This window comes from Dermochelys coriacea, chromosome 6 (genome assembly GCF_009764565.3).
Source record: "Dermochelys coriacea isolate rDerCor1 chromosome 6, rDerCor1.pri.v4, whole genome shotgun sequence".
NCBI classification, from domain to species: Eukaryota; Metazoa; Chordata; order Testudines; family Dermochelyidae; genus Dermochelys; species Dermochelys coriacea.
The window spans coordinates 121,760,322-121,785,466 of NC_050073.1; the positions used below are offsets into that span (position 1 = coordinate 121,760,322).

At 51.5% G+C, this 25,145-nt stretch overlaps 1 protein-coding gene across 4 annotated transcripts; it reads left to right on the plus strand.

Moving 5' to 3' along the window:
* Positions 1 to 5,326: 5,326 nt before the first annotated feature.
* On the plus strand, positions 5,327 to 22,645 carry GNPNAT1 (glucosamine-phosphate N-acetyltransferase 1). 4 transcript variants are annotated; one of them, XM_038407720.2, is made up of 6 exons: positions 5,327 to 5,477; positions 14,741 to 14,919; positions 16,177 to 16,239; positions 19,842 to 19,969; positions 20,442 to 20,503; positions 21,128 to 22,645. In XM_038407720.2, exons 2-6 carry the CDS (start codon positions 14,766 to 14,768, stop codon positions 21,273 to 21,275), a joined length of 555 nt encoding a protein of 184 aa, XP_038263648.1. In that variant the 5' UTR covers positions 5,327 to 5,477; positions 14,741 to 14,765; the 3' UTR covers positions 21,276 to 22,645. The 4 variants fall into 4 exon arrangements, with proteins under 4 accessions (XP_038263648.1, XP_043372210.1, XP_043372209.1 ...); XM_038407718.2 differs by having other exon boundaries at positions 5,340 to 5,477; positions 14,717 to 14,919; XM_043516275.1 differs by lacking the exon at positions 20,442 to 20,503.
* Positions 22,646 to 25,145: the final 2,500 nt, after the last annotated feature.

Here is a 25,145-nt window from a genome sequence, read left to right on the forward strand (position 1 = left end):
GGGTCCCGAGTCTCTGTGGGGATTGGGGAGGCCCCAGGTGCGGGGGATTTCCCAGGGGGAGGGCGCCCCAGGCGGGGGCCCCGAGTCTGTGGGTGATTGGAGCCCTAGGTCGGGGGGGGATTTCCCAGGGAGGGCGCCCCGGCGGGGGTCCGAGTCGCTGTGGGATTGGGGAGCCCGAGTCGGGGGGGATTTCCCAGGTGGAGGGGCGCCCCAGCGGGGTTCCCGAGTCTCCGTCGTGGATTGGGTGCCCCAGGTCGGGGGGATTTCCCAGGGGGAGGGCTCCCCAGCGGGGGACCCGAGTCTCTGTCGGGATTGGGGGCCCCAGGTCGGGGTGGGGGGATTTCCCAGGGGGAGGGGCGCCCCAGGGGGGGGCCCCGAGTCTGCTGTCGGGATTGGGGACCCCAAGTCGGGGGGGGATTTCCCAGGGGAGGGCGCCCCAAAGCGTGGGTCCCGATCTCTGTGGGATTGGGGGCCCCAGGTCGGGGGGTTTCCCAGGGGAGGGTGCCCCAGGCGGGGCCCCGAGTCTCGTCGGATTGGGAGCCCCAGGTCGGGGGTGGGGGTGATTTCCCCAGGGGGATGGGCTCCCCAGAGGGGGGCCCCGACTCTGTCGGATTGGGGAGCCCCAGGTCGGTGGGGATTTCCCAGGGGAGGGCGCCCCATGTTGGGGTCCCGAGTCTCTGTGGGATTGGGGAGCCCCAGGTCGGGGGTGGGGGATTTCCCAGGGGGAGCTCCCTCATGCGGGGGGCCCCGAGTCCTCTGTCGGATTGGGGAGCCCCGTCGGGGGGGGGATTTCCCAGGGGAGGGCGCCCCAGGTGGGGACCCGAGTCTTGTCGGGATTGGGGAGCCCCAGGTCGAGGTGGGGGGATTTCCCAGGGAGGGCCCCCAGGCGGGGGCCCCGAGTCTCCTGTCGGGATTGTGGTGCCCCGGTCGGAGGTGGTGAATTTCCCAGGGGGAGGCGCCCCCGCGGGGGGCCCCGAGTCTTGTCGGGATTGGGGAGACCCGGTCGGGGGGGATTTCCCAGGGGGGCGCCCCAGGGGGTCCCGAGTCTCGTCGGGATTGGGGTTCCCCAGGTCGGGGGGGGATTTAACAGGGGAGGGGCGCCCCAGGCGGGGGGCCCACGAGTCTTGGGGGAGGGGAGCCCACGGGGGTCGGGAGGGAGATTTCCAGGGGGAGGGGCGCCAGGCGGGGGGTCCCGAGCTTGTGGGGATTGGGGAGCCCAGGTCGGGGGGGGATTTCCCAGGGGGAGGGGCGCCCCAGGCGGGGGGGCCCCGAGTCTCTGTGGGGATTGGGGAGCCCAGGTCGGGCGGGGGGGATTTCCAGGGGGAGGGGCGCCCCAGGCGGGGGGCCCCGATCTCTGTCGGGATTGGGGTGCCCCAGGTCGGGGGGATTCCCAGGGGGAGGGGGCCCAGGCGGGGGACCCGAGTCTCTGTCAGGGATTGGGGAGCCCAGGTCGGGGGCGGGGGGATTGCCCAGGGGGAGGGGCGCCCCAGGTGGGGGCCCCGAGTCTCTGTGGGGATTGGGGAGCCAGGTCGGGGGGGGATTTCCCAGGGGGAGGGGCGCCCCAGGCGGGGGGTCCCGAGTCTCTGTCGGGATTGGGGAGCCCCAGGTCGGGGGGGGGTTGCCAGGGGGAGGGGCGCCCAGGCGGGGGTCCAGAGTCTCTGTCGGATTGGGAGCCCAGGTCGGGGGTGGGGGGGATTTCCCAGGGGGGGGGCGCCCCAGGCGGGGGTCCCGAGTCTCTGTGGGGATTGGGGAGCCCTAGGTCGGGGGGGGATTTCCCAGGGGGAGGGGCGCCCCAGGCGGGGGTCCCGAGTCTCTGTGGGGATTGGGGAGCCCTAGGTCGGGGGGGGATTTCCCAGGGGGAGGGGCCCCAGGCGGGGGGTCCCGAGTCTCTGTGGGGATTGGGGAGCCCCAGGTCGGGGGGGATTTCCCAGGGGGAGGGGGCCCACGGGGGGGGTCCGAGTCTCTGTGGGGATTGGGGGCCTAGGTCGGGGGGGATTTCCCAGGGGGAGGGGCCCCAGGCGGGGCGGGTCCGAGTTCTGGGGATTGGGGAGCCCAGGTCGGGGGGGGATTCCAGGGGGAGGGGACCAGGTGGGGGTCCCGAGTCTCTGTGGGGATTGGGGAGCCCAGGTCGGGGGGATTTCCCAGGGGAGGGGCGCCCAGGCGGGGGCCCGAGTCTCTGTCGGGATTGGGGAGCCCCAGGTCGGGGTGGGGGGGATTTCCCAGGGGGAGGGGGCCCAGGCGGGGGTCCCGAGTCTCTGTCGGGATTGGGGAGCCCCAGGTCGGGGGGGATTTCAGGGGGAGGGGCGCCCAGGGCGGGGGACCCGAGTCTCTGTCGGGATTGGGGAGCCCCAGGTCGGAGGTGGGGGGGATTTCCCAGGGGGAGGGGCGCCCCAGGTGGGGGTCCCGAGTCTCTGTCGGGATTGGGGAGCCCCAGGTCGGGGGGGATTTCCCAGGGGGAGGGGCGCCCCAGGCGGGGGTCCCGAGTCTCTGTGGGGATTGGGGAGCCCCAGGTCGGGGGGGGATTTCCAGGGGGAGGGCGCCCAGGTGGGGGTCCCGAGTCTCTGTCGGGATTGGGAGCCCCAGGTGGGGGGGATTTCCCAGGGGGAGGGGCGCCCCAGGGGGGGGTCCCGAGTCTCTGTCGGGATTGGGGAGCCCCAGGTCGGGGGTGGGGGGGATTTCCCAGGGGGAGGGGCGCCCCAGGCGGGGGGCCCCGAGTCTCTGTGGGGATTGGGGAGCCCCAGGTCGGAGGTGGGGGGGATTTCCCAGGGGGAGGGGCGCCCCAGGTGGGGGTCCCGAGTCTCTGTCGGGATTGGGGACCCAGGTCGGGGGGGGATTTCCCAGGGGGAGGGGCGCCCCAGGCGGGGGGCCCCGAGTCTCTGTCGGGATTGGGGTGCCCCAGGTCGGGGGTGGGGGGGATTTCCCAGGGGAGGGGCGCAGGGGGGGGCCCCGAGTCTCTGTCGGGATTGGGGAGCCAGGTCGGGGGGATTTCCCAGGGGGAGGGGCGCCCCAGGTGGGGGTCCCGAGTCTCTGTCGGGATTGGGGAGCCCAGGGCGGGGGTGGGGGGGATTTCCCAGGGGGAGGGGCGCCCAGGCGGGGGGCCCCGAGTCTGTGGGGATTGGGGAGCCCCAGGTCGGGGGGGATTTCCCAGGGGGGGGGGCCCAGGTGGGGGACCCGAGTCTCTGTCGGGATTGGGGAGCCCAGGTCGGAGGTGGGGGGGATTTCCCAGGGGGAGGGGCGCCCCAGGCGGGGGGCCCGAGTCTCTGTCGGGATTGGGGGCCCAGGTCGGGGGGGGGGGATTTCCCAGGGGGAGGGGCGCCCCAGGCGGGGGGCCCGAGTCTCTGTGGGGATTGGGGAGCCCAGGTGGGGGGGATTTCCCAGGGGGAGGGGCGCCCCAGGTGGGGGCCCGAGTCTCTGTGGGGATTGGGGAGCCCCAGGTCGGGGGGGGGGGATTCCCAGGGGGAGGGGCGCCCAGGGGGGGGCCCGAGTCTCTGTCGAGATTGGGGAGCCCAGGGGGGGTGGGGGAGATTTCCAGGGGGAGGGGGCCCCAGGCGGGGGCCCCGAGTCTCTGGGGATTGGGAGCCAGGTCGGGGGGGATTTCCCAGGGGGAGGGGCGCCAGGGGGGGCCCCGAGTCTCTGTCGGGATTGGGGAGCCCAGGTCGGGGGGGGGATTTCCCAGGGGAGGGGCGCCCCAGGCGGGGGGCCCGAGTCTCTGTCGGGATTGGGGAGCCCCAGGTCGGGGGTGGGGGGGATTTCCCAGGGGGAGGGGCGCCCAGGCGGGGGCCCCGAGTCTCTGTCGGGATTGGGGAGCCCAGGTCGGGGGGGATTTCCCAGGGGGAGGGGCGCCCAGGTGGGGGTCCCGAGTCTCTGTCGGGATTGGGGAGCCACAGGTCGGGGGGGGGATTTCCCAGGTGGAGGGGCGCCCAGGCGGGGGGCCCGAGTCTCTGTCGAGATTGGGAGCCCAGGTCGGGGGTGGGGGGGATTTCCCAGGGGGAGGGGCGCCCCAGGCGGGGGGTCCCGAGTCTCTGTGGGGATTGGGGAGCCCCAGGTCGGGGGGGGATTTCCAGGGGAGGGGCGCCCCAGGGGGGGCCCGAGTCTCTGTCGGGATTGGGGGAGCCCCAGGTCGGGGTGGGGGGGATTTCCAGGGGGAGGGGCGCCCCAGGCGGGGGGCCCGAGTCTCTGTCGGGATTGGGGAGCCCAGGTGGGGGGGGGGATTTCCACAGGGGGAGGGGCGCCCCAGGCGGGGGGCCCCGAGTCTCTGTCGGATTGGGGAGCCCCAGGTGGGGGGATTTCCAGGGGGAGGGGCGCCCAGGCGGGGGGGTCCCGAGTCTCTGTGGGGATTGGGAGCCCCAGGTCGGGGGGGATTCCCAGGGGGAGGGGCGCCCAGGTGGGGGCCCCGAGTCTCTGTCGGGATTGGGGAGCCCAGGTCGGGGGGGGGATTTCCAGGGGGAGGGGCGCCCCAGGCGGGGGGCCGAGTCTCTGTCGGGATTGGGGAGCCCCAGGTGGGGGTGGGGGGATTTCCCAGGGGGGGGGGCGCCCCCGGGGGGGGGCCCCGAGTCTCTGTGGGGATTGGGGAGCCCCAGGTCGGGGGGGGATTTCCCAGGGGGAGGGGCGCCCCAGGTGGGGGTCCCGAGTCTCTGTCGGGATTGGGGAGCCCCAGGTCGGGGGTGGGGGGATTTCCCAGGGGAGGGGCGCCCAGGGGGGGGCCCGAGTCTCTGTCGAGATTGGGGGAGCCCAGGTCGGGGGTGGGGGGATTTCCCAGGGGAGGGGGCGCCCCAGGGGGGGGTCCCGAGTCTCTGGGGATTGGGGAGCCCCAGGTCGGGGGGGGATTTCCCAGGGGAGGGGCGCCCAGGCGGGGGCCCCGAGTCTCTGTCGGGATTGGGGAGCCCCAGGTCGGGGGTGGGGGGATTTCCCAGGGGGAGGGGCGCCCAGGCGGGGGGCCCCGAGCTCTGTCGGGATTGGGGAGCCCAGGTCGGGGGGGGGGGATTTCCCAGGGGGAGGGGCGCCCCAGGCGGGGGGCCCCGAGTCTCTGTCGGGATTGGGTGCCCAGGTCGGGGGGGATTTCCCAGGGGGAGGGGCGCCCAGGCGGGGGTCCGAGGCTCTGTGGGATTGGGGAGCCCCAGGTGGGGGGGATTTCCCAGGGGGAGGGGCGTCCCAGGCGGGGGCCCGAGTCTCTGTGGGGATTGGGGAGCCCCGTGGGGGTAGCCCGTAGGGGGAGGGGTCCGAGTAGGGGATTGGGGGCGCCAGGCGGGGGAGGGGCTCTCCTCGCCCAGCCCCGCCACTCAGGCTCCAGGCCGCCAGCGCTTTGCCCGGAGTTCCCGGGGGCGGGGCGGGGCGGGGCGGGGCCGGGGGATTGGCTCTGCGTCCGCCGGCGGGTTGGCCCCGCCCCTGCCACGTCTGTGCGGCGAGTGCGGGGGGGCCCGGCGTTGAGGGGAGGTCGCGGGAGCCTCGCGCCCGTCGCTGCGTGAGCGCCACGGGGGGTACGTTGGGGGAGGGGGGACGATCTGTGGGGCACCAGGTTGGGGGGGGTTGTTCGGGGGGGGCCGGGTGGGGGGCGCGTTCGGTGGGGGGCCGGGTTGGGGGGGGTTGTTCGGTGGGGGACCGGGTGGGGGGGGCGCGTTCGCTGGGGGGGCCGGGTTGGGGGGGTTGTTCGGTGGGGGACGGGTTGGGGGGGCGCGTTCGGTGGGGGGCCGGGTTGGGGGGGTTGTTCGGTGGGGGACCGGTTGGGGGGCGCGTTCGCTGGGGGGGACCGGGTTGGGGGGGGGTTGTTCGGTGGGGGGCCGGGTTGGGGGGGCGCGTTCGGGGGGGGCCGGGTTGGGGGGGCGCGTTCGCTGGGGGGACCGGGTTGGGGGGGCGCGTTCGGTGGGGGGCCGGGTTGCGGGGCGCGTTCGGTGGGGGGCCGGGTTGGGGGGGGTGGTTCGGTGGGGGGCCGGGTTGGGGGGCGCGTTCGGGGGGGGCCGGGTTGGGGGGCGCGTTCGGTGGGGGGCCGGGTTGGGGGGGGGTTGTTCGGTGGGGGGCTGGGTTGGGGGGCGCGTTCGCTGGGGGGGCCGGGTTGGGGGGGTTGTTCGGTGGGGGACCGGGTTGGGGGGGCGCGTTCACTGGGGGGGACCGGGTTGGGGGGGCACGTTCGCTGGGGGGGCCGGGTTGGGAGGGTTGTTCTGTGGGGTGGCTGGGTTGGGGGGGCGTGTTCGGTGGGGGACCGGGTTGGGGGGGCGCGTTCTGTGGGGGGCTGGGGTGGGGGTTGTTCGGTGGGGAGGCACGTTCAGCGTGAGGTACAGGAGGGGAGGTCTGGGGAGATGCAGCTAGCTTAAGGCGGGGGCTGACTGGGGCAAGTACACAGTGGATGGCGGCTGGGCTGAGGGGGCACATGTGGGGAGAAGGGGGGCGGTACCGGGTGGGTGGGGGCTGGATTAGGGGATATCCAGGGGTGGTGGCTGGACTGGGGAGCACATGGTTGGGAAGGAGAGTGGGGCTAGGGGGCTCCTGATGTGTGTGGCCTGGGGTGAGACTGTGTGGGGCAGGCAGAGTGGGGGGATATGGTGGGGGAAGGGGGATGAGAGCGTAGGGGAAAGAAGCCCAAGGCTGAGCCTGGGTGTACTTCATTGTAACTTTTGCATGCAGGCTAAGCTAGCGTTCACCTGTGGCTGGGATCCCTGGACAGCTCTCCCTGAGGGGGGGTCCGTCTGGTCTCCTCTAAGAGATGTTCACTCCTCCTGGCTTTGTTTAATTAACTATGGCAACTAATGCCTCTGTTTGTGAGAATACAAATTTTACGTATAGTAGAATCTCAGAGTACGAACACCTTGGGAATGGAGGTTGTTCATAACTCTGAAATGTTCATAACTGAACAAAACGTTTGGGTTCTTTCTAAAGTTTACGATTGAACATTGACTTCATACAGCTTTGCAACGTTACTTTGCCAAAGAAAATGCTGCTTTCCCTTGATTTTTGTAGTAGTTGTTTAACACAGCACTGTACTATATTTACTTTTTTTTCATTTCTGCTGCTGCCTGATTGTGTGCTTCCAGTTGCAAATGAAGTGTGTGGTTAACAGGCCAGTTCGTAACTCTTGTGTGCGTAAGTCTGAGATTCTGAGATTTTCTGCGGAAAAGGACCTAGGGGTGACAGTGGACGAGAAGCTGGATATGAGTCAGCAGTGTGCCCTTGTGCCAAGAAGGCCAATGGCATTTTGGGATGTATAAGTAGGGGCATAGCGAGCAGATCGAGGGACGTGATCGTTCCCCTCTATTCGACACTGGTGAGGCCTCATCTGGAGTACTGTGTCCAGTTTTGGGCCCCACACTACAGGAAGGATGTGGATAAATTGGAAAGAGTACAACGAAGGGCAACAAAAATGATTAGGGGTCTAGAGCACATGACTTATGAGGAGAGGCTGAGGGAGCTGGGATTGTTTAGTCTGCAGAAGAGAAGAATGAGGGGGGATTTGATAGCTGCTTTCAACTACCTGAAAGGGGGTTCAAAGAGGATGGCTCTAGACTGTTCTCAATGGTAGCAGATGACAGAACGAGGAGAATGGTCTCAAGTTGCAATGGGGGAGGTTTAGATTGGATATTAGGAAAAACTTTTTCACTAAGAGGGTGGTGAAACACTGGAATGCGTTACCTAGGGAGGTGGTAGAATCTCCTTCCTTAGAGGTTTTTAAGGTCAGGCTCGACAAAGCCCTGGCTGGGATGATTTAACTGGGACTTGGTCCTGCTTTGAGCAGGGGGTTGGACTAGATGACCTTCTGGGGTCCCTTCCAACCCTGATATTCTATGATTCTATGATTCTACCATAGTTCTGTTGCCATCTGCCCTGGTGTGTGTACTGGAGACTAGCACAGCAGGATGATGTCAGAAGGGAGTGGAAGGAGGCCGGCGTCTCAGTGAGGACATGCTTTTCCACACCTTCAGTGTGGTTCAAACTCTTCTGATGGTGTAGGCTCCCAGCTCCCTTGACTTCCTTGGAGATTGCTCACATGTACCCAACTGCAGAACATAGTCTTAGAAGTGGAAGTTCCCTATAATTAGTTTGCCGTACACTGAAATAGTTTTGACTGCCCCTTTCCTGCCAGGCCCCTCATCTCTGGCAAAGGAGGACAGGACTTTTTCAAAGCATATCATGTCTGTTTAAACTGTCATGGGTGCAGGTCCTCTGCACTCCTTCCCAGTCTGAACTGGGATTGATCCAAGCTCCTATTGGTTTCTAGAGGAAACCCAGGGACCAGCCAGCCTTGTCTTGTAGCTTTGAATTATATAAGTTAGCTTATTACTTTATCAAAATAATACTAAATGAAAAGATGTTAATTTTCCTGGTGTTCTCTTCTCTAATATTTCTTTTCAGTGCGTCTTCTGAGCATTCTCTAACACAATACTGAAATTATTTCCAATTTTGTTCTGCATAGAATTATTTGAGTAGAGCTCTATTATTTTACGATCAGCCATGAGTTCTGGGTAAGCTTTTTAAAGAGAGAGGTTAATAGCAGCATAGGATGATCCAGCAACTAAAACTAGGTATGCTCAGGTTTATTTAGTCCGACATAACATTAGCTATCATATGAGATACCAGAGCTATGGCTTGAATTACAGTGGCTTAGTTCTTGTCAGCCTTAGAGTAATTCAAACACTTATTATAGCTTGAAAGTCCACTGCAGACATTGGCATGGTCTAGTCACTAAAGTCCAGGACTGGGCATCAAAAATCTGCATTCCCATTCCTGAGACCTTGGGAATGTCACTTAACCTCTGGTGCCTCAGTTTCACCACCTTTTAAAATTAAGATAATACTTAGGGTATGTCTACACTACGAAATTAGGTCAAATTTATAGAAGTCGGTTTTGTAGAAAGCGTTTTTATACAGTCGAATGTGTGTGTCCCCACACAAATGCTCTAAGTGCATGTAGTCGGCAGACTGTGTCCACAGTACCTAGGCAACCATCGACTTCCGGAGCTTTGCACTATGGGTAGCTATCCCACAATTCCCGCAGTCTCCACTGCCCATTTGAATTCTGGGTAGAAATCCCAGTGCCTGATGGGGCTAAAACATTGTCGCGGGTGGTTCTGGGTATATAGTCAGGCCCCCGTTCCCTCCCTCCCTCCGTAAAAGCAAGGGCAGACAATCGTTTTGCGCCTTTTTCTTGAGTTACCTGTGCAGATGCCATACCACAGCAAGCATGGAGCCGCTCAGCTAACTGTCACCGTATGTCTCCTGGTGGACGGACGTGGTACTGCATTGCTACACAGCAGCAGTTTATTGCCTTTTGGCAGCAGACAGTGAAGTATGACTGGTAGCCGTCGTCGACGTAGTCCTAGGTGCTCTTTTAACGGGTGCCTGGGCAAACATGGGAGTGACTCAGCCAGGTCATTTCCCTTGTTTCGTCTCATGGCGATTGAGTCCTACCGGCAGTGCACTGTCTTTTAATGTGCAGCCAGCAGAAGATGATGGCCAGCAGTCATACTGCACCGTCTTCTGCCGAGCACCCAGGAGGTGACGATGGCTAGTGGTCGTACTGCACAGTCTGCTGCCAGCAAGATGTATAAAGGTAGATGAAGGGCTCACAACAAGAAATAGACCAGATTTGTTTTGTATTCATTTTCTCCTCCCTCTGTGAAATCGACAGCTGCTGAACCCAGTTTTGAGTTCTATCCTGGAGGTTTTGAGTTCTATCCTTGAGGCGGCCATTCAGTTTCTCGTAAAGCCACCCCTTTGTTGATTTTAATTCCCTGTAAGCCAACCCTGTAAGCCATGTCGTCAGTCGCCCCTTCCTCCGTCAGGGTAACAGCAGACAATCGTTCCGCACCTTTTTTCTGTGCAGACGCCATACCACGGCAAGCATGGAGCCTGCTCAGATCACTTTGGCAGTTAGGAGCACATTAAACACCATATGCATTATCCAGCAGTATATGCAGCACCAGAACCTGGCTAAGTGAAACTGGGCGAGTAGGCGATGTCAACGCGGTTACGAGAGTGATGAGGACATGGACACAGACTTCTCTCAAAGCACGTGCCCTGGCAAAGTGGGCATCATGGTGCTAATGGGGCAGGCTCATGCGGTGGAACACGATTCTGGGCCCGGGAAACAAGCACAGACTGGTGGGACCACATAGTGTTGCAGGTCTGGGACGATTCCCAGTGGCTGCGAAACTTTCGCATGCGTAAGGGCACTTTCATGGAACTTTGTGACTTGCTTTCCCCTGCCGTGAGACACAAGAATACCAAGATGAGAGCAGCCCTCACAGTTGAGAAGCGAGTGGCAATAGCCCTGTGGAAGCTTGCAATGCCAGACAGCTACTGGTCAGTCGGGAATCAATTTGGAGTGGGCAAATCTACTGTGGGGGCTGCTGTGATGCAAGTAGCCAACGCAGTCAAAGATCTGCTGATATCAAGGGTAGTGACTCTGGGAAACGTGCAGGTCATAGTGGATGGCTTTGCTGCAGTAGGATTCCCTAACTGTGGTGGGGCCACAGATGGAACCCATATCCCTATCTTGGCACCGGAGCACCAAGCCAGCGAATACATAAACCACAAGAGGTACTTTTCAATAGTGCTGCAAGCACTGGTGGATCACAAGGGATGTTTCACCAACATCAATGTGGGATGGCCGGGAAAGGTACATGATGCTCACATCTTCAGGAACTCTGGTCTGTTTCAAAAGCTGCAGGAAGGAACTTTCTTCCCAGACCAGAAAATAACTGTTGGGGATGTTGAAATGCCTATAGTTATCCTTGGGGACCCAGCCTACCCCTTAATGCCATGGTTCATGAAGCCATACATAGGCAGCCTGGAGAGTAGTCAGGAGCTGTTAAACTACAGGCTGAGCAAGTGCAGAATGGTGGCAGAATGTGCATTTGGACCTTTAAAAGCATGCTGGCGCAGTTTACTGACTCAGACCTCAGCGAAATCAGTATTCCTACTGTTATTACTGCTTGCTGTGCGCTCCACAATATCGTTTATGGTGGGATGGGAGGTTGAGGCAAATCGCCTGGCTGCTGGTTACACACAGCCAGATACCAGGGTGGTTAGAAGAGCATAGGAGGGTGCGGTGCGCATCAGAGAAGCTTTGAAAACCAGTTTCATGATTGGCCAGGCTAAGGTGTGAAAGTTCTGTTTGTTTCTCCTTGATGAAACCCCCTGCCCTTGGTTCACTCTACTTCCCTGTAAGCTAACCACCCTCCCCACCTCCCTTCGATCACCGCTTGCAGAGGCAATAAAGTCATTGTTGCTTCACATTCGCATTCTTTATTAATTCATCACAGAAATAGGGGGATAATTACCAAGGTAGCCAGGAGGGCTGGTGGAGGAGGGAAGGACAAGGCCACACAGCACTTTAAAAGTTTAAAACTTACTGAATGCAAGCCTTCTGTTACTTGTGCAATCCTCTGGGGTGGAGTGGCTGGGTGGCCGGAGGCCCCCCACCGTGTTCTTGGGCGCTGGGTGAGGAGGCTATGGAACTTGGGAGGAGGGCGGTTGGTTACAAAGGGGCTGTAGCAGCAGTCTGTGCTCCTGCTGCCTTTCCTGCAGCTCAACCATACGCTGGAGCATTATAGTTTGATCCTCCAGCAGCCTCAGCTTGAATCTTGCCTCCTCTCATCACGCTGCCACCACCTTTCAGCTTCAGCCCTTCTTCAGCCCACCACTTACTCTCTTCAGCCCTCCACCTCTCTCCCGGTCATTTTGTGCTTTCCTGCACTTTGACATTGTCTGCCTCCGTGCATTCGTCTGTGCTCTGTCAGTGTGGGAGGACAGCATGAGCTCAGAGAACATTTCATCGCGAGTGCTTTTTTTTCGCCTTCTGATCTTTGCTAGCCTCTGGGAAGGAGAAGATCCTGTGATCCTTGAAACACATGCAGCTGGTAGAGAGAAAAAAAGGGACAGTGGTATTTGAAAAGACAAATTTTATAGAACAGTGGGTACACTCTTTCACGGTAAACTTTGCTGTTAACATTATACATAGCACATGTGTTTTTGTTACAAGGTCGCATTTTGCCTCCCCCCCCAGCGTGTAGCTAACAGCGCGGAACATTTCTGTTCAGCCATAGGCAAACAGCCCAGCAGGAACGGGCACCTCTGAATGTCCCCTTAAGAGAAGCACCCTATTTCAACTAGGTGACTATGAATGATATCACTCTCCTGAGGATAACACAGAGAGATAAAGAACGGATGTTGTTTGAACGCCAGAAACATACACTGCAATGCTTTGTTCTACAATGATTCCCGAGTACGTGCTACTGGCCTGGAGTGGTAAAGTGTCCGACGTGGTGGATGGAATAAGGCTGCCCTCCCCAGAAACCTTTTGCAAAGGCTTTGGGAGTATATCCAGGAGAGCCATGAATGCCAGGGCAAATTAATCATTAAACATGCTGGCTTTTAAACCTTGTATAGTATTTTAAAAGCTACACTCACCAGAGGTCCCCTTCTCCACCTGGTGGGTCCAGGAGGCAGCCTTGGGTGGGTTCGGAGAGTATTGGCTCCAGGTCCAGGGTGAGAATCAGTTCCTGGCTGTCGGGAAAACCGGTTTCTCCGCTTGTTTGCTGTGAGCTCTCTACAGCCTCCTCATCGTCTTCCTCGTCCCCAAAACCTGCTTCCGTGTTGCCTCCATCTCCATTGAAGGAGTCAAACAACATGGCTGGGGTAGTGGTGCCCCTAAAATGGCATGCAGCTCATTATAGAAGCGGCATGTTTGGGGCTCTGACCAGGAGCGGCCGTTCGCCTCTCTGGTTTTCTGGTAGGCTGGCCTCAGCTCCTTAAGTTTCACGCGGCACTGCTTCGGGTCCCTGTTATGGCCTCTTCGGGTCCCTTCATGCCCGGGAGATTTTCACAAATGTTTTGGCATTTCGAAAACTGGAACGTAGTTCTGATAACACGGATTCTTCTCCCAGACAGCGATCAGATCCCATACCTCCCGTTCGGTCCATGCTGGAGCTCTTTTGTGATTCTGGGACTCCATCATGGTCATCTGATGATGGCTTTGCATGGTCACCTGCAGCTTGCCACACTGGCCAAACAGGAAATTGAAATTCAAAAGTCTGCGGACCTTTTCCTGTCTACCTGGTCAGTGCATCTGAGTTGAGAGTGCTGTCCAGAGCGGTCACAATGGAGCACTCTGGGATAGCTCTTGGAGGCCAATACCATCTAATTGCGTCCACAGGACCCCAATTTCGACCCAGCAAAACTGATTTCAGCACTAATCCCCTTGTCGGGGGTGGAGTAAGGAAATCAATTTTAAGAGCCCTTTAAGTCAAAAAAAGGGCTTCGTCAAGTGGATGGGTGCAGGGTTACATCGATTTAACGCTGCTAAATTTGACCTCAACTCCTAGTGCAGACCAGGGCTTAGCTATCTCATAAGAGTACTAGGCTTAATTTGATTGTATATCACTGTGAGATCCTTCAGTAGAGGTTCAGTGTTACTTCTGATTTTTTTTTTTTTTTTTTTTTAAAGATAGGTGGAGAGTTTCTCTTAGTGTTTACCCAGAAGGGATATACACTGCAGATGTTTTCATTTAAGTATATCATTGTTTGTGAAAAGGGTGTATATGTAAAGGTCATCGTATACCAGCAGGTAGAGAAAAAATATTTAGTGCTTCCTGTGTACTCACAGTGCTGCTTTCTGATCTGAGACTTCTGTGCTCTGGATTCCATTAAAATGCCTCATACATAACACATTCTGCATTTTTCTCTAGACAGCATTACAGAGATGTTGCACTATCGTATAATTCATGTAAAAGGCATTTTTTGAAATATAAGGATCCCAATAAAATACGTTTCACAACTTAGTTTACTTTGGCATGTCCAGTGGTATATATGAACACTGTATCTTGCATTGAAGAGCGGTGGCTTTTTGGTTCAACTGAAGATAAAGAGGACTCTTTTTAAAAAAGAGAAAATCTAGCCTCAGAAGTAGCTCTTTTGCATTCTAGTTCATTTTATATACCCCGTCAGATACTCTAGTTACAGAAGCAATACACACACAATAATTTACTTCTAAATTAGAGAAATCAGCAAAATTTCCCTTGTTTCCTATTTTTATTGTCCTCCCCCGACCCACTGAATAACAAACATTTCCCTCATATTCTCTTTAATCATTACAGTTGTCACACTGTAACCATGGCAGAATTAGCCAAGTGGTAAACAGTCAGTGAAAACCTACACCTTTCAGTAAAGACTGCATTTAATTTTGTAAATTTTAAACTACTAGTGTGGCCATGAATGGATAGTTGAAAAAAACATTCTATCAGCAAAAAGTGTGTAATTTTGCTTATCCAAATTGCAGTCTGTATAGCTTTGAGGTACAGTAGTGAAGTTTGCATTTTTCTTCTTTATTTGGAATGCTAAACTTTTTGAACTGGGTGTAAATGCTAAGCATACTGTACAAAATCTGCTCTAGCTACCTTAATTCCATAAGAAGTTTGATTTATTAGCACAAAAATAAAGTTGCTATTCAAATGGGCTTTACTTAACATGCATTAAGGAACTTCAATTATGTTATGTTATTATTTTATTGTTTGTTTTTAATCCCAAATCCTGGTAGGTTCTAGTTCAAACAGTACAACTGCTGATAAAGTAAATAGGAGATTAAATTTCATTAACTTCTCATTGCATAGAGAAAACACGTTACTTTGTAAATAGCTGAAATAAGGATGTAAACATAAAATCATGTTACTATGTAGCTACCAGGATTACCGGGTATAAACATTAACTCAATCTCAAATGTTTTTTTATAGAATGCATCTATGTTTTGATTTCAGTACACCTCCTGCAACCCCTGCTGCCATGATGCCTGATGACACACCAATGTTTGACCCAGGTCTCCTTCAGGAACTTGACTGGAGCCAGAACATAGCAACATTTTCGCCTGCCATTTCGCCTTTAGACCCAGGGGGTGGTTTAGTTCTGAGACCCCTTTGCACTGCTGATATAAATAGAGGTGAAGTCAAGTTCTATTTCCTATTGTGTAATGAATATTGTGGATCAGAATTGTACACAGTACAGTGCAACCTGCACTCTCAACCATTTCCAGTAGGTTGCCCTCACTTCATTATTAACCATTTTGAAATCGTTCTGAGATTTACAATACAATCTAAATTGTCCTTTAGTTGAGAACCGCCTCTTCTATCTTGTCTAGGTCCGTATAGGGCCCCATTGTGGTAGCTGAGTGCTTAGGTGTTTGATACTTGCTCGTGGTCACTTAAAACAGGTTTTCCCGATATTTAGAATGCACTAAAAACAAATCTTAAAGCTCAAATCTTTCAAGAAATCCACACGTTCCTGTTCATCAGAATCTTTGTAGAAGTAAGTACATTTCTTTTTAAAACAATATACTGATTCATTCATCTAAATGTTAGAAAATTCAACTAATTCTTTAGCTGTGGAACTTGGGAAAACTTGTTTTGAAAATACAGTTCAACATTCAAATTATTTCTCTGAGGATCCATGAAAATGTAAACCTGATAGGGTATGTCTACACTGCAATTAAACACCTGTGACTGGCCTTTGTCAGCTTACTTTGGGCTCATGGGGCTCAGGCTATGGGGCTGTTTAATTGCAGGGTAGAGGCTCAGGCTTGGGCTGGACCCCAGGCTCTGAGAACCTGCAAGGCTGTAGGGTCGTACTCATAGTTTCTTAGCATTCCGTCTTTGCTTTGATTCACATGTCTCTTGTCTGCTTTCAAAACACTTCATTGTTACAGCATTAGACAATCATTTAACACTGCTTGTGGCGTGAGTTCAAAATTAATGTTGAATTCACTTTCAGGATATAGAATTCTGTCAGTATACATATGGAGTATGTGGAGTTCTTTACATGGAACTAAACTAGATGGTAGGTGGTATATGGAGAAGTCTATTGCATTCACATCATGTATCTCAACTTTGTACTCAAAAACTTCACTTTACTTGGAACACTTCAATGTTGCTTTTGTGTGGTATGTGTTACGTATCTTGAAGGAATACAGGGGGGGCATTCTAGGAGCAGTTTCAGTAATCATTCAGGTATCACATTGTCTCCTTTGCGTGGGTACAACTATATGGTATAAAGTGCTATTTTTGCTTGCACAATTATGTGCACAGACTTACAGATTAGAATTTGTACCTAAAATGCTGGAGCCATATTCTTTAGGCTTCTAGTTAATTGCTGATCTTTATCTGGTATTAACCTTTTTTTTTGTTCTACTTTTCTGCAACAGGCTTTTTTAAGGTTCTGGGTCAGCTGACAGAAGCTGGAGTTGTCAGCCCTGAACAGTTTATCAGTGAGTACATTTATTCATTATTTTGGCATTTGAAAAGGGGAAGGGTGGGAACAGGAAGTTATTAATGTTGACAGCAAATCTGCTCATGAAAGAACCTCTTGACTTCTGTAGCTGGATGATGCCACAGGAGAGTTTGTTAGCCCAGGCCTCTCCAGGCAGATTTCAACATTTTGAGATGGTTTAGGATCTCATGGTCACTGTGACATTCATTCACCTGTCCCAGGTGACTTCAGAGTTCACGCGCACAAATGGGGCAAATTCTAGTTCTTTGTCTTCAGGTTGAGTTTTAGAGATAACGTGTCTTGTCATGGTCTGTCCATCCCCACTTGCAGTTTGAAGTTGGGGCTTGGTCTTCGCTCCTGTTGAGGCCGTGAGCTTGTTTCACAGATTCCAAGGCTAGAAGGAACCATTGTTATCACCTAGTCTGACCTCCTGTGTAACTAGGGCCCTACCAAATTCATTGTCCATTTTGGTCAATTTCACAGTCATAGGATTTTTTAAATTGTCAATTTCACGGGTTTCAGATATTTACATCTGAAATTTTAGTGTTATAACCATGAGGGTCCTGACCCAAAAGGGGGTTGTAAGGGGGTCAGGGTATTGCCACCCTTACTCGAGCTGTTGCTGATGGAGGTGCTGCCTTCAGATCTGGGCAGCTGGAAGCGCAAACATGAGGGTCTCATGGTATGGGGGGATGTCATCACTTTCTGAGCGGGGGTAGGGCTGGTCTTACAGTGAGTGACCACCCAGGGCCCCATGGTCGGGGGGGACACTGTGGTTACACACACACACACCTCTGCTGCCCTTCCCCCCCCCGGTCCCCCCCCAGCCCAAGGCCTCTTTAACCTCTTTAAGTGGTGGGAGGGCACTGGATTCAGGGAGCCTGGGGCCACACACCCTCACTTTTTAACATGGGCGAAGTTTGAGGGGCCAGGAGGCAGTACCGTTTCATGGTGTGGGAGCTGATAACCGTGATCAGGTCCCCCACTGTGAAGTGCAGCTCTTACCTGAGGCTTCCAGTTTGTGAGGGCAACTCCACTTCCTAGCCCCCCAAACTATGCCCATGTTAAAAAGTCAGGGGGACATGGCCTCCTGAGCCCCCTGGTTCCAATGCTGTCCTGGTGGGGCTGGGGAGGGACAGGACGGGACTTCCTCTTCTCCTACAGGGGCCATTCCCGGGGCTGGGTTAGATCCACCTCTGGGAACCTTCCCCCGGCTGCAAGAAGCTCTGCAGTTGCTCCCCCGTGATTGGGAAGTGATGGGGGCAGGAAGCAATGCGGGGATGCAGAGCTTCTTGCAGCTGGAGGAAGTTCCTGGAGGTGGGTCTCACCTGGCCAGCCTCTATCATGACCTTGGTAAGTTGTTCCAATGCTTATAACACTCACCATTATTTCCAGTCAGAATTTGTCTAACTTCAACTGCCAGCCATTGGATCGTGTTATTCCTTTCTCTGCTAGACTGATGAGTCCATTATTAAATATTTATTTCCACATACTATAGATATTTTTAGACTAATCATGTCACCTCTTAACCTTCTCTTTGTTAAGCTAATTAGGTCGAGCTCTTTGAGTCTATCACCATAAGGCATGTTTTCTAATCTATTAATTATCTTGTGGCTCTTTTCTAAACCCCCTCCAATTTATTAACATCCTTCTTGAATTTTGGGTACCAGAACACAGTATTCCAGCAGCAGTCGCATCAGTTCCAAATATAGAGGTAAAATAACCTCTTTGCTCCTACTCGAGATTCCCATTTATGCATCCCGGGATTGTATTGGCTTTTTTGGCCACAGCATCACACTGGGAGCTCATGTTCCACTGATTATCCATCGTGATCCCCAAAACTTTTTCAGAATCAGTGCTTCCCAGGATAGAGTCCCTCATCCTGGAAGTATGACCTACATTCTTTGGTATGCATTAACATTTAGCTGTATTAAAATGTATATCATTTGCTTGAGTCCAGCTTACCAAGTGATCCAGATTGCTCTGAATCAGTGACCTGTCCTCTTCATTGTTTACCACTCCCCCAATTTTTGTGTCATCTTGAAACTTTATCAGGTCACTGATAAAAATGTTAACTAGTGTAGGGCCAAGAACCCAGCCCTGTGAGGCCCCACTGGAAACACAGCTGTTGTTGATGACCCCCTATTGACAATCACATTCTGAGACTTATCAGTAAGCCTGTGTTTAATCCATTTAATGTCTGAGTATATTATGTCAACATTATTACCTTTATCTACCGAACTTGTAATCTCATTAAAAGAGAGACCAAGAAAGGGTATGTCTACACTGGCAAGTTTCTGCGCAACAAGTTTATCCACTTTTATTAAAGCGCTGGAATTAAACCGCTGTTGTGTGTCCAAACTGTGCTCCTTCTGACGCTGGACTGCATCCACATTAGCAGCTCTTGCAATGGCAAAGAGAGCAGTGCATTGTGGTAGCTATCCCACTGTGCAACTGGCCGCAGGGTGCTTGGGAAGGGCTTGCAATGCCTCATGGGGAAGGCACAGTGTCACATGATGCAGATTTCTCAATCCCATTGTTCCATGGGCATCCTACTAGATTCCTAGATGCTTTTCAACTGAAGCAGAGGGCGGGGCAGAGTGTATGACAGGGAGTGTGTGTGTATGGAGAGGGGGAGAGAGACAGTGTGTTTTGGGGGACAGAGAGTGTGTCTCACACACACACCCTCAACAGCACAAGCATTCCACATTAATGGTTTGCTTTGTGTCCCGGAGCAGATCAGCACAGGACGCAAGGGCTGTCAGCTTTGAAAGGGGAGGGACAGCCAGCCGAGTTCAAAACCATGAGCAGACCGGCCACTTGAGGGGTAATGGGACCCTTCCGGAGGCCAGTTGATTGCTTTCTGCGCTGTAATGTGTTTACACGGCAAATACAGCGCTGGAGCCTCTGCACTGTAAGGCTTGCGACTCTTGTTGAGGTGGGATTTTTTTGCAACACTGCAACTGAGGAGTTTCTGCGCACAAAGTGGCTTGGCAGTGTGTACACCTTGGGAGTTGCACTGCAGAAAGCTGCTTTACTGCGCAGAAACTTGCCAGTCTAGACAGGGCCTGAATTAGGATCTGTTTTCCATAAACCTGTGTTGATTTGCATTAATTACATTACCCTCCTTTAATTCTTCATTGAGTCCCATACCAGCTGTTCCATTATCTTGCCTGTGATCAGTGTCAGGCTGACAGGCCTATAATTACCCAGGTCACCCTGTTACCCTTTTTTCATTGGTCTGCCTACAAAAACTAATAGGGCTTCAAGCTAAAGTCTGTCACTGAAAGGAAGAGTGATCTACCTTGATCTTAGCGGGTCTTGATGCGAACAGCAAGGGAAGGGTCTTCTCCCTGCATCTCAAAACAAATTCCTGTGTTCTATCTACTCTTTTTTGGCCATTTTCTTCCTAATTTGGAACAGATCCTTTTTGACCCTGGGGTTTTGTCAGTTTCTAATTTCTTGATTGCCTCTTGGGTTGTGGTGTTGAATTCTTTAGTGCTATGGATTAGAAGTTATCCTTCAAAATCAGTTTATGTGGCTGTTAGGCACATTTTATTAATGGATTAGAACTATCTCACTATTCTCCTGTTCCCACAGAAACCTTTGAACACATGAAGAGATCCGGTGATTACTATGTGACTGTTGTGGAAGATACAAATCTGGGACAGATTGTTGCTACAGCAACACTGGTTATAGAACATAAATTTACTCATTCATGTGCAAAGGTGTGTTCGTGTGTTCCAGACTGTAATTATAGAGAAAAAAATTACATTAAACTAATTGTTTTTCAAAAATAGCAAATTTTACTGTCAAACTGAATAGAGTATACTTTTCATGTCAGTTACAAAGACATTTTAAGATCTGCAAAAAGAAAAGGAGGACTTGTGGCACCTTAGAGACTAACAAATTTATTTGAGCATAAGCTTTTGTGAGCTACAGCTCTGATGAAGTGAGCTGTAGCTCACGAAAGCTTATGCTCAAATAAATTTGTTAGTCTCTAAGGTGGCACAAGTCCTCCTTTTCTTTTTGAGGATACAGACTAACACGGCTGCTACTCTGAAACCTGTCATTTTAAGATCTGTTTTCCTTGCTTACTTGTCAAAATATGATGCAATGGTAGAGATTCACTTGTTAATTTAACTGAAAAATGACTTAAAGGTGCTATAGTAAACTGAATACACACACATATTTCCTCAGAGAGGAAGGGTAGAAGACGTTGTAGTAAGTGACGAATGCAGAGGAAAGCAGCTTGGCAAACTGTAAGTATTTCTTCAGTCTTTTCCTTGTAACACCATACAGGTCAGGAACCCCGTATATCCCATCCAATTTCTAGCATCTGTTAACACACATGCTGTAGTTGCTTAGATGAACATGTACTGATCAATAACTAGGCTCAAGCCGTAACAAATCACTCCTCTACGTGTGCATGCGGACATGGGCACACCCGTCAAGTCACATTGTGCTCGAGGGCATGTTTAACAAATTCTCACTAACCAATGAATTGCAAGTACCTACCTAACAGCTGAAATGAACTACCCTTTAATAGATGCTTCTACATTCTCCATGAGAAATTAGCTAATGTGTTTTAATTCATGTGAATCATTTTACACAATGGCATTTCATTATCTACTATAAGAAACGATGCTGTGCTTCCTTCATGCTGCTGCAAAAAACTCAAAATGAATTTTTTTCCCCAAGTAAAAGTTGAAGTAATATTTCGTGTAGAAAACTGAACTGCCCCTATCACTACAGTTTAAGCTTCTACTGCATAGAGAGGTCTCATCTAATAGTAGTAATGAAACATTTGCTTCTTGCTGAAGAATTGAACTTTAATTGATCCAATGCCATTTTATATAACCATTGATGTTCTCTGTCTCTTTCAGATTAATGTCTACGCTTACGTTGCTAAGTAAGAGACTGAACTGTTATAAAATTACTCTCGAGTGTCTGCCCAAAAATGTGGCTTTCTATAAAAAGTTTGGATATTCAGTATCTGAAGAAAACTACATGTGTCAAAAATTCTTTAATTAAAGAACTTCCAGCTTATCTTTTGCAAAGACTATTGGTGGAGGACCTTGTGATACAAACTCATTCTCTTCATGGAAAATTTAAATAGTTCGTCGCTGCAAATGTAATGAGCCCTGTAGATACCGGACAACAAATGTGTAAAAATTGCAATTTGAATGACATTTTCAAAGATCTCTGGGGGTGATGAGTTGTTGGTACTAATTTTACTATTGTTCAGCCGAAGTGAAGCTCTTTTTTGTTTGTTTTGTTCTTAGCTGGGTTATAAAGGGGATGGTTTTTAACAAAAGGTATATATTTTTAATCACAGAATTTTTCTTGCCTTGTATTTTTCTAAAGTTCTGCGCTTCTTGGTAGCCAAAATGCTGGTAGTGTGGGGGTTGAGCTTCTCTCTGTACTTCATTGAAGGAAAATGTAAACTTTGTGGGGAACGCACCCTATTACACAGCAATAGTAAGGCAGAAAAGGAACTTTTTATTTCTAACCTTAAAACGTGGACTTCAATGCTATTGACATTAATGTACCTAAAAGTTTCATAGCCATTAGCTTCCAAAAATTAGATTGAACAGATTATAGTTGGAGGGTATAATGTGGCTATAGTAGACATTTATTGGCCATACTTCATTTATATTTTAAAATATCAACTGAATACTGACTACATATTCAGGCCCTGCACTTTAGTTGATGTATTGGAAAAATTCAAAGCAGTTACTTATAAACTTGTGGCTTGTGCACAGAGCAAGGAAATTGTAAAGTTGTCTAAAGTGGAAAATATTTATCTCATCGTGAGTAAGGCTTTCCGTATTTCTATTCTATTTAGATTAATGTCATTTGAGAACAGGTGTTAACATCTTTTGTATCAGTGATGTGCACAAAGTTAGTGAACATATTTGACTTATTACTTGCCACACTTGATTCACTGGTCCAGATATACATTCTTCTCTGATGGTAGCTGCTTACACAGATTGAATTGCTGATTAGCAAAGAAATCCCAAATCCTGGTACCAAAGGCTTGGAATTTTGGATTGTCCTGTCTGCTCTTAACATTGGGTAAATGATTTTAGCACTTCTTGCCATTGATGGCAATAAAACCCTTGTTTCAATGGTAACATATGGTAGGAGAGTGACAAAAACTACAGTTATGAATAGGGTATTGTGAGTAATGAAGGTTACTACAGAACAATCTCTTCTTGTTTTTGAACAATTAGGCCTTAGAAACTGTTCTTTTTTCAGCTGAGGACTACTTTAAGTTGTGGTGAGGGTTCTATTTAATGTAATTGATAGTACTCTAATATATTGTTTTCTTGGTGATGTCTAGGTTTTATTTATTTTTTTTAAAAAAGCATTGTTTAATCTAAAATAAACAGACTGCCGTATTTTCCTTGTCCTTAATGTGTTTCACATTGAGGTTTATACCAGCAGTGTGTGTACTTCCTTAAAATCGTCTAGACACAACCTGATAGTTTTTTGCCTTCCCTCATCTGGAGATCACCTTTTTAAAATATCTGTTAAAGATCATGGTCTCTTTTCTCCGAGTGATTTAAATAAGGATATTGGATGCAGACCAAACTTTCTTCAGAACTATCATTCCTGAGCTCTGTAAGGAGAGACTACAAAATAAAGAAGCCCAGTAACACTACTAGTAGCTAATTGGAGACTATCAATCACTTGAACTTTACCAGTCATGGAGCTGGAAAACACCTGTTTATTCCACCTGGGAGTCTTAAACCTGAGTTAAATGGTCCAACCCTTTGCTAAGTGTGACAGAAGCACACCTAACTGCTGGGAGACTGTACAGTATGTAAATGTATTTTTGCTACCAGCCAAGTTTAAAATGAACATGTTATTGCTGAGAAAGCTAGCAGCAGTGCAAAAACACACAGCCTCTCTCTTCCTTGTTTTAACCTTATGAAGTTCCGAAAGTGCTAGTGGACATTTAAATAAGGAAGTAAGATTGTAACTAGCTGCACCTGACTTTCAAGCCTTTGTGATTAAGACTCTAGCTTCCTGTCAGAAGTGACAGCTGGTTTATGCTACACCAGGTTAATGTGGATTTTCATGTTCTTCACAACTTTAATCAGATGTTGAACTTTATCTAGTTTAAAGTACATTATAGTGTGCAGCGGTCTTCCAGGGGGTACATCATCTCATCTAGAGATGTGCCTAGTTGTATAACAGGCTACATAAAAAGCACTCGTGAAATCAGTAGACTAAAATTTCATACAGACAATGACTTGTTTATACTGCTCTATAGACTATACACTGAAATGTAAGTACAATATTTCTATTCCAATTGATCAGTTTTATAATTATATGGTAAAAATGAGTGTCAGCCATTGTTCAGGAATAGTGTGCTGTGACACCTCTGTATTTTTATGTCTGATTTTTGTAAGTTGTTTTTAAGTGAATTGAAACTCGGGGGTACACAAGACAAATCAAGACTCTTGAAGGGGTACAGTCATGTGGAAAGGTTGAGAGCCACTGATCTACGGGCCCTAGTCCATTCAGGTTCTTATTAGAGTGAAATGGTTCCTGCCCTCATTGCTTCCCAATTAAAAATAACTGGTAAGTTCGTAAGACAACTTGTACAAGAATAGGTAGGGAGCTGTTATAGGCCTACCTTATATTGATTTAAGACAGTTAAAGGCTTTGGTCTATTACATGTTTGATAACGCATTTACTGGGAGAAATTCAGCTCATGCATATTGCTCTGACTGGTACAAGCTTTCCAAAGTAATGTTCACTCTGTATCAGAGGCTACTTTCTGGACCCTGGCAGACTGATGGTAGCAAAAACAGCAGTTGTTGAAGTTACCTCTTCCTATTAAGCAGGGTGGCTACTGCACCTTTAGCTGTGCCAGTCATCTATGACTTGATAATTTAGGATGAAGGTTAGACACAGTTAAATCTTACGGAGTTAACTTAGGCTATGTCTACAGTACTGTGGTAAGTCGACCTACTCTACGCAACTCCAGCTCTGTGAATAACATAACTGGAGTCAACGTACCTTAGGTCGAGTTCCTGCAGGGTCTACTCAGCAGGGTGTTGACAGGAGAAAGTCTCCCATCGACTTACTTTACTTTCGGCGGGAGTAAAGTACAGGGGTCTTTGGGGGGACTTCACTAGACTCGCTAAATCAAGTGCCAGTGGATTGATCTCAGAGCGTCGACCCAGCTGTAGTGTAGGAACGTCTACAGTGGGAAATACTTTACCTTCTGCATGTAGCCTTGATCTACTAAACTAGGGAAGCATACCTTTAGGGTTTGAAGGTGTGGCCAAATTAGCTCACAGTCCAGCTGACTAAAGAACCACTCGTAGTCAATCACACTGTTGAACTTGGATGACCATGAAAAGTTTTAGGGAGTGGGATGTTGCAGAACTCCATGTTTCACAGTAGCTGAACTGCTTTAAAAAAAAAGTGTCCTGTTTTTTTCATCAAAATTGATAACATGTACATTGATTTTACTACCACTTCTTCCACATAGCTGAGGCTGGCTGATGTGTGAAAGTTTTATATGCTCTCAAACAACACTAATTTAAGAAGAGCAGAGAAATGCAAAAGATTCAGTGCTTTAGCCATACAACCAACCAAGAAAGCAGACACCAAATAAGAGAAAAATATTTAGTGATGTCAGAGGCAAGTAGGGGATTGCAGTCCCTTTATTTGGCAACTGAGTACTTCTAGAGCAGTGGTTCTCAACTGGGGGGGTCTGTGGTCCCCAGGGGGCCCCACAGCTGAAGCCCCAATTCTGGGCACCCTGCCCTCCCCCCCACAGGGCTGAAGCCCTGAGCACATGGGCAGAGTTGGGACATGGAGGGCATTGCCTCCCACCCCCAAAATGCAGCACAAGAGCATGGTGGTCCTGGGGGCAGCTCC

Excerpts from the sequence above, each read along its gene's own strand:
- GNPNAT1 (XM_038407718.2), top strand. The coding sequence starts at position 14,718 with ATGCATCTATGTTTTGATTTCAGTACACCTCCTGCAACCCCTGCTGCC. Across the intron at positions 16,240-19,841 it reads CAGCCCTGAACAGTTTATCA|AAACCTTTGAACACATGAAG; the intron begins GTGAGTACATTT and ends CTGTTCCCACAG. Across the intron at positions 20,504-21,127 it reads GGAAAGCAGCTTGGCAAACT|ATTAATGTCTACGCTTACGT; the intron begins GTAAGTATTTCT and ends TGTCTCTTTCAG.